Here is a 17,606-nt window from a genome sequence, read left to right as displayed (position 1 = left end):
TGATGTGCTTTCAAATTGCTAGGTTGGCAGGAGCTGGGACCAAGAAACGGGAGCTCACCCCGTCACAGGGATTCGAACCGCTGACCTTCTGATCGGCAAGCCTGTAGTTTAACCCACAGCGCTACCCACGTCCCTTAAAGTCTAGAACGTGGACTTTGTCTTTATTACCACATTCAAAAAAGATGCTGCTGATTTTATCACTTCTTTTTTAGAAAAAAAGATTGTGTTTGCTAGTTGCTTGCTTTTTAAGAAAAAAAACCCATGGCTTTTCTATTGTATTATTTTTCAGTGCCCAAAAAGGATTATTTTTTGTATGGTGTTGTGTTAATAAAAAAAAGTATTCTGGGCCTCTTCAGATGAGCACTTGCAAAATGCCGCTGCCACATCATCTGGATATTCTCATGCTATCCATGTGTCAGAGGAAGGCAGCACATGGCAGTTCTCATCCCACAAACCTAATTTAGGAAGCAGCAAAGAAAGTGCGAGAGAAAGAACCACAGGAAGATCATATTTGTATTCTCATCAAATTTTATCTTCTGCTCTGAATGAGAGCTGCTGAACTGTACATCCAAATTTAAATTTTGTTAAAGGAATGGTTCCATTTCTACCCTGGGAAGCAGCAATTATAGTGACCAATTTCCAGTTCATGAATGAATTACATAAAATGTTCATCATCCAAAACATATGGTAAGATGGGCACAGGTAATGTTATTCAAAAGGAAACATGGGGATGTTTGTGGTCAATGGGAAACAATTTCTATGTATAAACAAAAGACGAAATTATAGTTTGCATAATTACTCCAGTACCCCTCTTCCCCCAAAAGCATGATTAATAAACACTACAATTCTGGGTATTGAATGCTTTGTGAAATACAACACAATTTTTACTACATGGCAGCAATTCCTAGTCATAAAAATATTGTTGGAAACTACAGGCATTAATTTAAAAAATGTAAGAAGAGAACATTGTGAATTGGTCAGCTATATGATAACATCTTCCAGTTTACAAATGATAAGAGAGCAGGGAAATAACACTGAGCAACTATTGCCATAATTCCCCTGAAATGAAAGAAAACTCCAAGGTTGCCAACAAGATATATTCACAAGCATACCCAAGGCACTTTTGGAGGCACTGTGTGGACAAATTTGTATTGCATATTTGTGTATGCAACCTGTAGTCCCCAAACTATTAATTGCATCATGACAATAGTTTCTGAGGCTGCCAAGGCACATTGGCAATACAGTTTTTACAGTATTGGTGCATTAGTTTCCCAGTTACACTATACAACTTTATCCCATGCAATTCTAGAAACAGCAATAACCTTACAAAACAATCTTCCTCTAGCTATCTTCTCATGCCCCACTCCCCTTTGCCTCCCTAAATATATATGGGAACATTTTACTTTGGACAGTTAAAGCAATTTTATCAAAGAGGTGCAAAATTAAGAGGTATTCTAAAAAGCGGAAGTGGAAAAAATGCTACATAGTGTCTCTTCAATGTGGTTTGCTTCTTGTCACAATAAGAAACTGTTGATTAGTAAAGCTGATGACTAACTTGTTGAACAACAAGGCTTTTTTCTAAGGTTTATCCCAGAGCATGAAGGGCTGTGGTCTTCCGCAACAGTCGCTCAGTCAATGGTGAATTTGGTCTCAGTTCATCACGTTCTAGAAGGAGGCACCTGAAGGTGAAGAGAATAATAATTAATAATAATATATTTATATGCTGCCCATCTGACTGGGTTGCGGCAGCCACTGTGCGTGGCTCCCAACAAAAAATAGTAAAAACACAGTACAGCATCAAACACTAAAAACTTCCCTGAATCCTTTGACTTGTCAATGTTCATCTAAGTTAACAGGCCCACTCCATTGTTATTATTTTTTTGTAAAAAGCCTCTTCATTAAGAGCTGAAGTTACGTAGTTTAATGCTTTTGAGAACTGCATCCCATAAGAAGCCCCAAAGGGATTTATATAGTAAAAAAAATCATGTTAGAAGCAGCGCCACCTTACCACTGCATCTTACCGCTATTTCATCTACATTTGTGAAACAAGCAAAAACCCCTAATGATAAAGCACTTGCCAATTCTATGATATTAAGTTTAAGAGTAGAAGATGTACTACAGTGGTACCTCCAGTTACAAATTTAATTCGTTCTGGAGGTCCGTTCTCAACCCGAAACCGCTCGTAACATGAGGCACGCTTTCACTAATGGCGCCTCCCACTGCTGCCATGCTGCCGGTGTGCGACTTCGGCTCGCATCTACTTCCAGGCTGGTGGAGCTCGTAACCCGCAGCGTTCAGAAGGGGTTCCACTGTCCCTCACAATACCCAAAGAAGTGCAAGATGAGGAATCTTGCAAGAAGTGAGGTTACAGGGAACCAGAGAGAGGGCCTTCTCGGTAGTGGCACCTGCCCTGTGGAACGCCCTTCCAATAGATGTCAAGGAAATAAGCAGCTATCCTATTTTTAAAAGACATCTGAAGGCAGCCCTGTTTAGGGAAGTTTTTAATATTTAATGCTGTATTGTTTTAATATTCGATTGGGAGCCGCCCAGAGTGGCTAGGGAGACTCAGCCAGATGGGTGGGGTGGTTCGGGGGCCAGTAAAATGGTCTTTGTGGCCCGGATCTGGCCCATGGGCCGCACGTTGCCAACCCCTGATTTAAACCTACTCTGACCTGCATTTCTGTGTTGCTGTATAGTTATTAGATCAATAGCAGAAGTCTGCAGCTGATGGCTAACATAAACAGAACATTCACATTCCCCCTAAGGGGATATAAATAGGTAGGGCTGCCATAGTTTCAATAGAACAAAATTGCTTCAACTGGGCAGATTCCATCCTTCCTCCCTTCACTGGCCATTGCCACCCACCACACACATTCATGAATACACCCCAATGCTTAATTTAAGTAATAATCAGAAGTTTGTATTTTTCAGAAGGTGGCACTTACCTAGCAAGTTTTTGGTTAGCTTTAGATTTACATTTCAAAGCAGCATGAATCAGGAACTGGGCAAAAATATCTCTCTGGAAAAAAGATAACAGCACAAGATAAGTTATGGGGGATTGGCATCGGGAGAGAAATCTCAATTGCTAACCATTTATCCACAACTATAGTTTGGATTTGCTAGTGTTTTTGTGTTACGGAGGTGGGCCACACCCGTTGTTCACTTGCTTGTTAGTTCCTTTAAATACCATGTGGAACAGTAAATTAATATTGCAGCCCAAATTCCCTGAGTACATTGCTGGTAAAGTAATTTAACAAAGGCAACAAAAGGCTCATTTTGCTATCACTGAATACCAGACAACACCAATTTGCTTCTGTTATATAGTACCTGTCAGGCACGCCAAGTAGGAGGAGCCCCTCAAACTTTTCAATGAAGGGGACACCCCCCACAAAGTTCCACAATGGCCCTATGCACACACCGCGGGGCATCTGAGCAACACAACAGCACACTATGGGGCATGCATGCACAGCACGGCCACAGTGCGAGATATACTGACGCCATGCATCCACACAGCAGGATGTACTTACATCAAGTGCACACTCCATGGGGCATGCATACATTGCGTGCCGACATTGTGGGGTCAAGGCAGCGCACGCAATACCTGTTGCTACTGATCACAGGGAAACAGAGTAAGTCAGGAATTGTTGGGGAAGATTGGACTGCATGTCAACTGTCTATTATATTTGGTATATGGGTGTGAGCTGGGAAACAGGTAAGTGCCAGCTCAATTCACCAGATGGCTCAGGAGAGCAAGCAATGCAAAATGCTTCAGATACTTAAACAATCCAAATGCACCGTTCAGGCAACTACTCATTGATGCAGGGCATCGCACATGAAATCATGTATGGGAACACCATTGAAAAAGCCTGAAAATACTCTCTAAACCCCTAGAAACCCTTGAAAAACTCAATCACCTTGCTCAAGAATGGAAGATTTGAGACTGGGCTCTAGTTATCTCCCGCTTGGACTACTGCAATGCGCTCTACATGGGGCTACCTTTGAAGGTGACCTGGAAACTACAACTAATCATGAATGAAGCAGCTAGACTGCTGACTGGGAGCGGCTGCCGAGACCATATAACTCCGATCCTAAAAGACCTACATTGGCTCCCAGTACGTTTCCGAGCACAATTCAAAGTGTTGGTGCTGACCTTTAAAGCCCTAAATGGCCTCGGCCCAGTATACCTGAAGGAGCATCTCCACCCCCATCATTCAGCCCGGACACTGAGGTCCAGTGCCAAGGGCCTTCTGGCAGTTCCCTCACTGCGAGAAGCAAAGCTACAGGGAACCAGGCAGAGGGCCTTCCCAGTAGTGGCACCCGCCCTGTGGAACGCCCTCCCATCAGAGGTCAGAGAGATAAACAACTACCTGACATTTAGAAAACATCTGAAGGCAGCCCTGTTTAGGGAAGTTTTTAATGTGTGACATTTTAATGTATTTTAATCTTTGTTGGAAGCCGCCCAGAGTGGCTGGGGAAACCCTGCCGGATGGGCGGGGTACAAATAATAAATTATTATTATGGGTGATAGTTAGCCATATTGGCCAGGTCCAAAGATGCTTTTTAAGAAGTGGCTTAATAACCGCCTTTTCATAGCATTTAGAGGGTGGCAGCATTTGCCACCAGTGTGAAAGAATGGTTGCTTATTAGGTCTGCATTTGTAGAGATAGAGAGAGACTATGAAGCAGAATGGGAACAGCTTCTAGCAGGAAAACATCCCTCAAGCTTTCAAGCTCTGGGCATCTATGGAGCAAGACCACAAAACAGTTCTGACATGGAGTACTCAACTATCCCTAATACAATCACTCTTTTTAGAATTTGTTTGCAAAGCTGAAGCTATGCCTCCACAGTGCCCTCACCCACTCCTGAAGATACGACTCCAGCCTCCATTCTTCATGCTTTAATGTCACTCCACCAACAATGAACATAACAGTCAACAAACTGAGTATTAAAAAAACACCCTCACCTGAGCATTGCTCCCTCCTATTTCAACAATTTGGTAGCGAATGGGATACAGTAATTCCACTGCCTTGTCATAATTGCCATGATCAAACTCTATGAATGCTTTCAAAAGAGGCAGCCCTAATTTTGGAACTAAGTTTAGCTCATGGTCTTCATCAGGTTCCCTGGAGAAGAGAAAGGGAGGGAGAAGAAAAAAAAGGTAGATCAAAATATTTATAAACCAATAAGTTGCTGGTGAATTTGCACATACAGATACTCGGAACTCTGGCAGAAAATGAACACCCATTTAACAAAACAGTCCAGAATATAATTACTGTAGGAATTGTGTTGTAACTAGGCCGCTTTATTTTACCTGGATGGTCACCACTGACCTGATGCATCAGTTGATATATTTACCTGGATGGTCACCACTGACCTGATGCATCAGTTGATATATTTAAGCAGTTTATATACAGCTATTAAGCAACACTCATTTTGTTTGATAAAATAATACCTAATTAACACTTCAGTATGGTGTGGTGTGCACTGACAACACCTTAAAAGCATCCTGCGGAGATAGACACGTGGGACACATGGAAGAGAATGAGATGCTGGGAAGCTCCAGTCATTCCCTGGACTTGTGGGACAAAATGCCACAGTATCTAATTTGCTAATCAATTCCAATTCACCTGAGGGGTCTTCTTCTGAAACTTTTAAAAATTAACTTTAAGGTCCACTTCAGTATGTTGTGGGAGAAATAAATGCTTCCCAGGCAGATTTCAGAGTATTCCCTTTTCAGGTATCTGAACCAGGGGTCAGCAAACTTTTTCAGCAGGGGGCTGGTCCACTGTCCCTCAGACCTTGTGGGGGGCTGGACTATATTTTGAAAAAAATATATGAACGAATTCCTATGCCCCACAAATAACCCAGAGATGCATTTTAAATAAAAGGACATATTCTATTCATGTATAAACACCAGGCAGGCCCCACAAATAACCCAGAGATGCATTTTAAATAAAAGGACACATTCTACTCATGTAAAAACATGCTGATTCCCGGACCGTCTGTGGATTTAGAAGGTGATAGGGCCGCATCCGGCGTGCGGGCCTTAGTTTGGGAACCCTTGATCTGAACTGTGTCTATCTTCCTATACAGATCAACCTGCTTGGCCTTCTGGAGGGGCATTGTTGGCAAACAACGTTATACAGTATTTTACAACAGAAGAGGCACAGATGATTAAGCTTGTAATGCTATGGTTATTGTTTAGTTCCACAATAGTACTGGAATGCTTTGACTTGCTCACTTATTTACACTAGTCATCTTGCAATGGCTATTTATCACCAGTGGCTAGTTGGGGAAGAGGTCACATCCATGTTGATTGCATTTTACTCATTTGTTTATATTTCATATCCCGTTTTGCACAGATTGCACAGCATCGCCTCTCCCACTGCTTGGAATTTTGGCCTCATTGTGTGTGTTTGTTTTATAAAGGCACAATTATTTTCTCCACCATGACCAGGTATACATTATTTACCCATCTTGGTGATCATTTTAAGTATCTGATTAAATGGCTTTGGCCCACAAATGCTTATGCCGCCACTGCTGAGTTGTGGGCGGTTCCCCAGCACAGGGCTGTGAGCTGAGGGGGTGCAAAATTGAGAAGATCAATAACTGAGAAGATCCATTTGGGGGCACCAAATTTTGGCTTTGCACAGGGCACCATATTACAAAAGATTACCAAAGTCCGCCCCTGATGCCACAGTAAACCTTACAGCATCTTCAAGCAGTATCTTAAAGTGGCAACAAGCTAGCAAGGCTATAACTTTTGAATCTCTGTTCCGGGTTCAGAAAGCAAGGGCACAATGTATGGGAGGCTGCTCTACCCCTCAACTTGGGTCTTCCTCCCACTGCACAGCCTGAGTGCCTTTCTGAGTGCCTCCCAGGGCTTAGCATTACATTGGGCAATAGAGAAATTTCCATAATTTAGATGAAATCTTACTGTATTGTGCTTGTTCCCCCCCCCTTCTTGTGCTTGTGCTGACCTTTCATGGTATTTCTGGGCTACACATCTAAAATAAGCAAACCAACCATTTCCCAACACATCTGTTTTGTACCTGCTTTCTCCTGCAGCAGAGAAAGCACCCCATTTGAGAAAGACAGGATAGACATGTCTCACTCAGCTCCACTTGGCTCTAAAGCCAAAAAAGATCTCCATGTAGATTCTCCTAGCGTGAAGCAAGGTTGGGCAGGGGTCAGGTGCAAGGTTGCCATCAACCCTTTGCGCATCTTCTTGAAGTCTGGCAGCTCCATCTTTACATTGAGTAGAAACTCTAAGGAGGGGATTTCACATGGCATTCAGTGCCCACCCAGTCCCCTGAAAGAGCCCCTTGCATGGTGATAGTGCAGGGGTATCAAACTAGCTGGAGCCGTAGAGCAAGGGGACACTGAATAATCTAAGAAGGAAAAATTGCCTCTTCATAAAACTGTTTGCTGCTTACTGGGTGACTTCATGGAGAGTTGTTAAGAGTTCATCAGTAGTTTTGTGGTCCTGGGCCCCCAATGAAGACATCAGAATATGAGCATCATTGAAAACCAGGATGTGATCTTTGGCATGTTTTCTTGTCAGCTGGTTTACTGCTTTCCACCTGTCACCAACCTTCAGGCCTAGGAGAAAAGTTAACACATTTTTTTTAAAAAAAAGCAACTTAGACTATTAAAAAATGGCTATGCACATTTACTTCAGAGCAGACCCCACTGGAAATAGTGGGCCATACTTTGGAGTAAAGATGCATAGCTTTTGCTGTAAAGCCACTGAGTGCAAAATACTTTTTTATATGGACTTTAACTTCTATACTCATACATAAGCATTTTGGACTTCCGCAGAGTAATGTTTGATTTTAAGATTATTCTGTAACGTGTTTTTGACATAACAATGCTGTATTAGCGGCTTATTTATTCTGCTTTAATTTGTTCTGCGGTGCTTCCACATTATTGCTGTCTGGAGGACTATAGCACAACAAAAGCAGTACAAAAAACAACTCCTCTCAGAATATTTGTTGTATGAAAAATTATGGGATTTCAGCAGGACAATGCAGGATATGCACTGATTGGAAATGAAAGAGCATGACCACCCCAAGAGATTTGCAGGTGCAAGTCTTGAAAGCGGAATCACATATGACTGCTCTGAACACAAATCAAGAGGCATATGCAATAAAAACAATGTCTGGAGGGGCCTTTACTGGCTATATGGATTCATGTCTCAGTCATTGTTGCACTGGAAGCTGCCTCTAACCCAATTCAGTTGGTCTGGGTACCCAATACATTGAAACAAAACAAAAGAGAGAGATGGGCAGAGAAAAGTAGCTAAGAAAATTGTGAGATTTGCTATAGTAGTTCATGCACAGTATTGATCAGGCCGACTCTTTGTCAGTCCTTCTTCTGTTTAGCCAGGGAAGGGAGTAGCAGCTAAAGAGCAAAGAGATTCAAATGCATAAAATAAAGAAAACTGTTGCCAGCCTAAATAGGCAAGAGCACAGCCTCTTCAGAGTGTCTCTTTTACCTTCTAACTGAAGCCGATACAGCATGGAGCAATTGTCCACAACATCCAGCATAGATCCACTCAACTGGCACCTGGGAGCAATCTGTAAACCGCAAAGCATTCAGAATTTGGATTGGCCTCACAGTCCAGATGGAAGATTTCTAACATTCTCCTTATGCTGTGCTTTAGGAGACAGCTATCTTGAACCTTGCACTTCCTCTGTCCCCTTGTGAATTTAAACCTTTGCGCACCATCCATGTAAGAACACTTTGGTTCTCCTCCTCCTCCTTCGCCTGCCCTTCTTCTCTTTACAGAGACTCTTTTTGGCTGCTGCTTCTCTATCTCCAGTTCTTCCAATTCAATAAGGGACTGTTCTTTCATAAAACTGATTAGAAAGTCTCATTGGGAGAGAGAGAGCACCACATACTTTTGGTGTTCTTGTTGATCCAAAATCACGTATAAAAATTAATAGAATTAATAGAAGTTACATGTTTCTTTGGAAGACTGAAATAGTCCAACAAATGCTTATGATAGGAAGAAAGACATGGGTGTTGATAAAGATACAAGGTGCTTGCTATTTCACATACACAGAACTATAGAAAAGCTACTTCTCAGATTGCCAGGCCAATATGTATCAGGAAGCTAGGATGTGCCAGCAACACACCTCCTTTAGCAACCCATAGTGGTACCTCTGCTTACAAACTTAATTTTTTCTGGAGGTCTGTTCTTAACCTGAAACTGTTCTTAACGTGAGGTACCACTTTAGCTAATGGGACCTCCCGCTGCCGCCGCACGATTTCTGTTCTCATCCTGGAGCAAAGTTCTTAACCTGAGGTACTATTTCTGAGTTAGCGGAGTCTGTAACCTGAAGCATCTGTAACCCGAGGTACCACTGTAATGCCCAAATTGTGACCTGGGCATAAAAATGCCCCATGTAACAATGTGGAGTCTCATGTGAGAGATGAATTAAATAACTAAAAGGATCCTGTGAGCCCAAGGCTTCTCTCCACAGAGGAGCCTCTGAAGGGAGCCTGCAATTCTGTGAAATCCCTGCATGAAAGCTACCCGTATATTCCAGTGTATAAAATGACTGGGCGTATAAGACGACCCCAACTTTTCCAGTTAAAATATAGAGTTTGGGATATACTCGCCGTATAAGAAATACGACCCGGCGTATAAGACGACCCCCGACTTTTGAGAAGATTTTCCTGGGTTAAAAAGTAGTCTTATACGCAGGAATATACAGTAACCTTCCCAATGGAGACAGAACATTTCCTGCCCACAGAGGAGACTTGACACTTGTAGCTCTGGGTAAATTGCTACCTTGGGTTTGCCTTCTTTCAATCAAAATGAATGTCCAGAGCAATAATTTCTACAAGGAGTTATTTCCTTCTGTTACATGCTCCCAGGGCAAACCTTTCTAATACAACAATGAAGAGTACTTCCAAATTTACTTCAGAAGAAAAAAGAGTGCATCTCAACTATCAGAAACAATGTTTTAGTGCAAACTCAAGAGAGTTCAAAGCAGATGAACTTTCCACACACACCCCAAACACTTGAACTACTCTTTCATCTTTACAAAATCAAGGTTGTAAAGCAGAGCTATGTATATTCTGAGCTAAAACACTTTTAAAAAAATGTACCAAATTGGCTCAAATTCTGCAACAAAGTAGGCTGGATTATCAAATCTGCATCTATTATGTTGTATCTGGCTAATGTTGTAAAATTAAGCCTTAGCCTGCAATCAAACACGCACCTAGGTAAAGGTAAAGGGACCCCTGACCATTAGGTCCAGTCGTGACCGACTCTGGGGTTGCGCGCTCATCTCGCATTATTATATAGCTTCCAGGTCATGTGACCAGCATGACAAAGCCGCCTCTGGTGAACCAGAGCGGCACACGGAAACACCGTTTACCTTCCCGCTGTAGCGGTACCTATTTATCTACTTGCATTTTGACGTGCTTTCGAACTGCTAGGTTGGCAGGAGCTGGGACCAAGCAACGGAAGCTCACCCCGTCGTGGGGATTCAAACCGCTGACCTTTTGATCGGCAAGCCCTAGGCTCAGTGGTTTAACCCACAGCGCCACCTGGGTCCCCGAAATATGCACCTACAAGGGTGTAATTCCCCTTGAAGCCAGGGCTTAGTTCTGAGAAAATCTGTTCTTCTTGGTGCTGAAATTGTAATTATTTTAATGGGATGTGAAAACACCAGGCTATATACAGCAGAAGGAAAGGCACAAATATGGTTTCATGTGTCCGTACGTATGCTGCTCATACTCACATGAGTGTCATAAATTGTCAAAGCAGCCTCGTAGTCACCCTACAAGAACAAAGAGGATTTCATTTTATTTGTGCATTTGCAAACAGTCAACCCGTCATATTGTAACTTCTGTAATTACCATGCATTGGGTCAATAAATTTGACAATCAGATTTCTGACAAACTGAAACATGTTTTAAATGTCCAGGTAAGAGAAAATGTAGTTTTGTTGGTGGGTGGGGGCCCTGCACATTGGCTACATAGTCACCACCCTTTGCCCCCAGGGAAACAGCTCTTCAGTGTTGCAGTATACAACCCAAGGCACTGTCCACCACCAGCATGCAGTCCCTGGGAGTAGATAATCCCCAAGGAAGGGCAGCTCCCCACAGACAGGGAAAGCCATACTAACTAACCTACGGTATAGCCATACCCACACGTTGCTTTTTTATGTGTTGTTCTCATGGGGTCCCATGGTATCTACTGAAGGTTCATGCCTATTTAGCCTGAGCAGTGCTGCGGAATTGTCTGGAAGCACTTCATTTTCTAAACCCTCATTCAGCTGATTTATTTGCAAGGGACTCGCAGGCAGACACAACCTTACTATAGATAGATAGATAGATAGATAGATAGATAGATAGATAGATACTTTATTGTCATTGTACTTTAAATAGTACAACGAAACTGAATGCCCTCCCTTAAAAACAAAACAAAACCACAATTACAGTCACACACATACATACACATCCCCCTATATCGTTACACTGTATTTGTTTAAAGTTGTGTCTCCCAAACTTTTTACAGTGTTGGAGGAGAAAGTCGCTTATGTTTCCTTTTCCTTTTGTGTTGCATATTAGCTCTGCTTCCCTTCTGAGGCAGGTTGCTTTGTATATCTTGAAGGGCTCGGTTTAAGTTTTGCACATTAATAATAATAATAATAATAATAATAATAATAATAATAAATTTTTATTTATACCCCGCCCTCCCCAGTCAAAACCGGGCTCAGGGCAGCTGACACCAACAGAATTACAATAAAACATAAAAACAATTAATTAAAATACAGATTAAAATACAGTATTAAAATTTAAAGTGCAGCCTCATTTTAAGTAGTCCATAAATCCAAGCCATGAGGGAGAAAAACACAGGGGTCAGGCTGAGTCTAACCCAAAGGCCAGGCGGAACAGCTCTGTCTTGCAGGCCCTGCGGAAAGATGACAAATCCCGCAGGGCCCTGGTCTCCTGGGAAAGAGCGTTCCACCAAGTTGGGGCCAGTAATGAAAAGGCCCTGTCTCTAGTAGAGGCCGGTAGTCTGCAAGTGCGGGTTAGTGAAGATCAGTAGTTGGGAGATGGAGGACTGGAGTGGTGTTCAGCTTGTTTCAAAAAAAGGAGGCGCAGTCCTTGTTTCAGAAATTGTTTTAGAAATGGGCTATCACATGTTATCATGCTGCGTTGCCATTGGTTTTACTGTATTCAAATGAGTTCTATATGTTCGTAAAATAATTATACATTGCTTTGAGCATTGAAATGGAAAGGAAGTTGGCCTGGAGATCAAATTCACTGCTTCTGACTAATTAAAGTCTCTAACTGTAGAGAGACACAAGAGGCACCCTGTCATTCTGCAGAGCATTCAGGGCAGAAAAGAATTTAAAGACCCTAGCAAATATTTTGACCTCACCATAGATCATTATCTGGTTTTCCCAACTGTAAAGAATAATTTATCACATTCCTGCACTGATGGGGGTGATGAGAGAGTGCAAAATATGAGGCGGTAGTGTACTTGTTCCCAAGTATGGGAAAACTTCAAGTCAGGTATCCAATACGAAGAAAAATGTCAATGCTCTCTGTCCGCAACAATTTTTGTGGGAATGTGAGAAACAAATATATTAAATAAACTAAAATGAGATAAGGAACTTAAGTGCAACGGTAGTCAAAGGACGAAAGGTGAAAGGTGAAAGCATAGCAGCAAATGAAATGTATTGAAAGGATTATCTTGCAGACTCAATACAGTTACAGAAGCATCCACATACCTTTTCAATAAAATACAAAGCCCAGTGCCAGTAGTTGTGGCAAGCAAGCATGTCACTATCCTGGAACAGATGAAAGAATGCTGAAGAAATGTCAAACATAGATATTTTTTTCAATGCAAAATTACAATAATAAAATCCGAAAATAAAACAATGACCGAGCTTAAAGAACTTTCCCTACATGCCCAGAATTTTTTTTAAATGTACCATAAGGACAGTGGCTACTGAAAATGACTTAAATTCCATGTATTCATCCACAGGCGCTCCATTATATTTTAAACTTAGAGAGGCCCATGAACATACGGGGTTTTTTTATTAAAGATTTTCTTGATTTACAGAAATATATGCAATGTCTCTCGTAACATTATTACAAATCGGTTTGTTGAGACAATGGGAAGAAAGAGGGGGATAGAAGTAGATGGGGGGAGGTGGGGGTCAGGTGACGATGTTTCTATTTTACTTAATATATGTTGGCGGGATGCCAGCGTCACTTGGGCAGGTTCTCTGCTGTTCCCTTGTGTTCCTTTGGTGGTGAGAGATGTTGGAGTTGGCCTAGGATATGGTTGTTCATTTGTGGTTGGCTGTGGTGGTCTTTGTTTCGTGTGTGAGTGGGGTGGGTGGGTGTTTTGGATCAGGTTAGCCATATTGATTTGTATGCTGTTGGTGGATTTTTGTCATTGTCTTGTTGGGCTGTGTATGTGATGAAGGGGGTCCATACTATTTGGTACCATTGGTCCATGCTTGCTCCTGACAGGTCTTTCCAGTGTCTGGTTATGGTGCTTCTGGTTGCTGAGAGTAAGTGGGTTATGAGTTCTTTGTAGTGTACTTGGGCATTATCGAACATACATATTTTAATGAATTGACTTTTGTACAACTCCGGAAAGCTTTTACAGAGTTGTGATTAAACACAAACTCTGCTTACAGAGATGGGAGACACAGAGGCATTCCAGTAAATGAACGTGTTTGTATTAGAGCAGGGGTCCCCAGACTTACCGGCGTTTGGGCCGGTTCCCACCGCGCCGATCACGCGGCGGGCCGGAGGACGGGGGAGCGCGCGCCTGTGCGGGCCGGCGGGCGGGGGAGTGTGCGCCCGTGCGCATGCGCGCATGCGGCGGCGCGCTTCCAGGGTGGAAGTGCACCAGAAATGACCTCTTCCGGGTCGGGAGAGGCCCATACGCATGTACACAAAGGATTTTCGGCACTTTTTTCCCGACCCGGAAGAGCGCTGCCGCGCTGCGCGTCATAAGAGCGGGCAGCGGGGGTCGTCGTGGGCCGGATTGGCAGGCCAATTGGGCCGCATCCGGCCCCCGGGCCGTAGTTTGGAGACCTTATGCATTATATGTTATTCTGCCCTTTATACAGTGATGCAAGAGAAGGGTTTTTGACACCTATAATGACAAAGTCCCCTGGCCAGAATCCTTCTGATATGATTCTGTATCTCCTTGCAGACACAGATAAATATGTGACCTGGCGTGTAGCACTTTTCGCAGCTGCCGCCAGGAAAATTAGAAAACATTATATTGCTGAGGTAGCTATGAACTGTAAAAGAGATGAATTTATCTGACCCCATCCATACCAAGATTTCTCACCAAAGTTGTACACAATTATCAATTGTATTATTTAATATTTCTTTTAATATATCAGTGGCCACGTGATGGTTTTAAGCTTGGCAATTCAGCAACTTCTCTTTCCATCTGGGTTGCTGAATTTCAACTCATTACCAAGCTTAAAACCATGGAGAGACCTGGTCTGAATAAAGACATCGGATTCTTATCTCATTGTACATGATCAAAATTTCTTTAGCACCTCAGCCCTTGCTTTTTCCTGCAAGACCAATTGCAGTCGTTAACAGTCATCAACAGGTTTACCACTCCTATCAGCCAATCACCCATTCCCACCACCCTTCTGAGTAATACCCCACCCCACCCTCTGACTATACATAAGGGTCTGGTGACTTCTGTTTCAGTGTATCTGAAGAAGTGTGCATGCACACGAAAGCTCAGACCAACGACAAACTTAGTTGGTCTCTAAGGTGCTACTGGAAGGAATTCCCCCACACACACACACAAAGCACTATCACCTTCACCCCCCCTCCCATTTTCTACTTCCTCCGTCCTCCTTTTCTTCAAACTCTCCCTTGCACACAGATCACCCTTATTTCCACGCCTTCTCCATGCAGACCCTTTTGCACAAACACACATACAACACACTGATATAAGCTACTGTGTTTTCAAGATGAATAGATTTTTAAGAGCAAGCCTGTCAATTAACCTATTCAGTTGAAGAAGATCAAGTTCAGTCACTTGCTAATCAACTATCTCTAATACATTACTACACTGAATCTGGAACTTCATGTGGAAGACAACACATGGTACCAGGAGTAAAAAACAAGATTGTGAGAAGGTACTATGAAATATTTGAAACTAACAAAACAGACCTTTCTCCAGTTCCCTTCAAGGGATCATCATCATTATTTATTAATTAAATTTGGATACTGCCCTTCATCCGAAGATCTCAAGGCAGTTAACAGCTCAGAAATACAGAACAGCACCGCAAACCTTGTTTGAAACTGCTCCCTCTACTCACACCTCTGCCATTGTTTAAAATCACCACTTGGCTGCTTTTTGTTTCCTTTATTCAAATTTCTGCTTGATTCAAACCTTTATTGTTGTTTTATACCGCCATTTTAAACATGCCTTCTCTTTTACTCCCCTCTCCCATGCAGACTTAATGCAAATCCAGGACTGTGACGAGGCACCACAAATACTACAATGAGGAATGCATGATGGCAGCCTTACATTTTTATGTACCGTATATAGGCAGATAACATGGTATGTTATCTTCCTTTCAGGCCTTTCAGGGTGTGTGTGTGTGAGAGCAACCACCCCAGAAAGCAAGATATTTTACGGTACCTTCCAGTTGTTTTCAGTTTGCTTCATAAACGACAGCCCACTCTTCAGATCTGCCTTCATTTCGTTCACATGAGCTATGGTGTGGACAGACCATGCATCTGTTTGGTTGATAGCTAAAGCCTAACAGAAGGTTCAGAGGGGAAAAAATGTACTTGTTAGCTAATGTGCTCTGTTGCTAGAAAAGCATAAATAACACTTGCCTTGGTTTCCTCTTGGTTGAGTAACATGGTGGAAAGATGCAACTGAAGAATATTAGACTAGTTCACCACAGCGAGAAGGTGAAAAGGATTATAGAATGTTTCTGGAAAAAGTCAGTTGACACCTATGAGGAACTCACTTGTTCTGAGGACATCAAACAAGGGAATAGCAAAGTGAGGCTGAGTGAGAGAAGGAAATGAAAATATTGTCTGCAATATCTCCTAAGCTGTACCTATTCCTGGCAGGATAAACTGGGGAAGCCAGGAAATCTCAAAAGAGGCCAAAAAAAATTCTATTCCTTTAAGTTCTTGATGGGCCAGACTGGCATAACTACCCAGCTTACCACCAATTACCTCTCTCACCTACACAAAAATTAACCTTTTTATTTTTTACCTCATAGGCAAGCTTCTCAGCACGATCAAAGAAATTGGTTTCCATCAGTCCAAAGGAGTACATGCCTTTTAAGTAGCTAAACAGAAAAGGTAAAAACTGAGAGTCAATATAAGATTACTTAATCTTATACAGATTGAGGTTGAATCCTGACAAGACAGAAGTACTGTTCTTGGGGGACAGGAGGCGGGCAGGTGTGGAGGACTCCTTGGTCCTGAATGGGGTAACTGTGCCCCTGAAGGACCAGATGCGCAGCCTGGGAGTCATTTTGGACTCACAGCTGTCCATGGAGGCGCAGGTCAATTCTGTGTCCAGGGCAGCTGTTTATCAGCTCCATCTGGTACGCAGGCTGAGACCCTACCTGCCCGCGGACTGTCTCACCAGAGTAGTGCATGCTCTGGTTATCTCCCGCTTGGACTACTGTAATGCGCTCTACGTGGGGCTACCTTTGAAGGTGACCCGGAAACTGCAATTAATCCAGAATGCAGCAGCTAGACTGGTGACTGGGAGTGGCCGCCGAGACCACATAACACCGGTCCTGAAAGACCTTCATTGGTTCCCAGTACGTTTCTGAGCACAATTCAAAGTGTTGGTGCTGACCTTTAAAGCCCTAAATGGCCTCAGTCCAGTATACCTGAAGGAGCGTCTCCACCCCCATCGTTCTTCCCGGACACTGAGGTCCAGCGCCGAGGGCCTTCTGGCGGTTCCCTCGCTACGAGAAGCCAAGTTACAGGGAACCAGGCAGAGGGCCTTCTCGGTAGTGGCACCCACCCTGTGGAATGCCCTCCCACCAGAGGTCAAAGAGAATAACAATTTCCAGACCTTTAGAAGGCATCTTAAGGCAGCCCTGTTTAGGGAAGCTTTTAATGTTTGATGGATTTCTGTATTTTAATGTTTTGTTGGAAGCCGCCCAGAGTGGCTGGGGGAACCCGGCCAGATGTGCGGGGTATAAATAATAAATTATTATTATTATTATTAGCAATGTCATACACTGCTATACATAAATACCTTAAAATAAAAACAGAGTATTTTACTTGATGAAACTGCATAAGAACTAGCATTTGCAACAGGTTCTCTAGAAATTAGTACATTCAGGAAATGAACTTTATTCTTAGCACATGAGAGCAAATGAAGTTATCATTGGGAAGTCTCCTGTCCAAATTTCACTTCAGCCTGTAAAGAGTGTCAGAACTCCAGGTGGTCTCTTATTCTCAGAGTAAGAGTCCCTCCCTTGGCTGCATCCTTTTATCACAGGACGCTGCTCTGTTTGGTTCTTTATATATTTTCCTTACAGTCTTTCCTCTCTTCTCTGAGGTTAACAGCCACAGACCCTTCCATATGCCTTCTCCCCT

At 42.8% G+C, this 17,606-nt stretch overlaps 1 protein-coding gene across 4 annotated transcripts in view; it reads right to left on the bottom strand.

Moving 5' to 3' along the window:
• Positions 1 to 510: 510 nt before the first annotated feature.
• TTC38 (tetratricopeptide repeat domain 38) overlaps positions 511 to 17,606 on the bottom strand; it is a 32,190-nt gene continuing 15,094 nt past the window's right edge. For all 4 annotated transcript variants that reach the window (XM_035137606.3, XM_088669967.1, XM_088669968.1 and 1 more), the window contains 9 exons: positions 16,258 to 16,333; positions 15,667 to 15,786; positions 12,758 to 12,817; positions 10,758 to 10,796; positions 8,498 to 8,579; positions 7,437 to 7,602; positions 4,964 to 5,123; positions 2,946 to 3,019; positions 511 to 1,679 (listed from right to left, as the gene is read on the bottom strand). In XM_035137606.3, the coding sequence (XP_034993497.1) occupies positions 1,586 to 1,679; positions 2,946 to 3,019; positions 4,964 to 5,123; positions 7,437 to 7,602; positions 8,498 to 8,579; positions 10,758 to 10,796; positions 12,758 to 12,817; positions 15,667 to 15,786; positions 16,258 to 16,333 (871 nt within the window). In that variant the 3' untranslated portion in view covers positions 511 to 1,585. The remainder of the gene's footprint in view (positions 1,680 to 2,945; positions 3,020 to 4,963; positions 5,124 to 7,436; positions 7,603 to 8,497; positions 8,580 to 10,757; positions 10,797 to 12,757; positions 12,818 to 15,666; positions 15,787 to 16,257; positions 16,334 to 17,606) is intronic.

The sequence above is a fragment of the Zootoca vivipara genome, chromosome 5 (genome assembly GCF_965207765.1).
Source record: "Zootoca vivipara chromosome 5, rZooViv2.hap1.1, whole genome shotgun sequence".
In the NCBI taxonomy this organism is placed as follows: Eukaryota; Metazoa; Chordata; class Lepidosauria; order Squamata; family Lacertidae; genus Zootoca; species Zootoca vivipara.
This window is presented reverse-complemented; position numbering and strand designations above follow the sequence as displayed.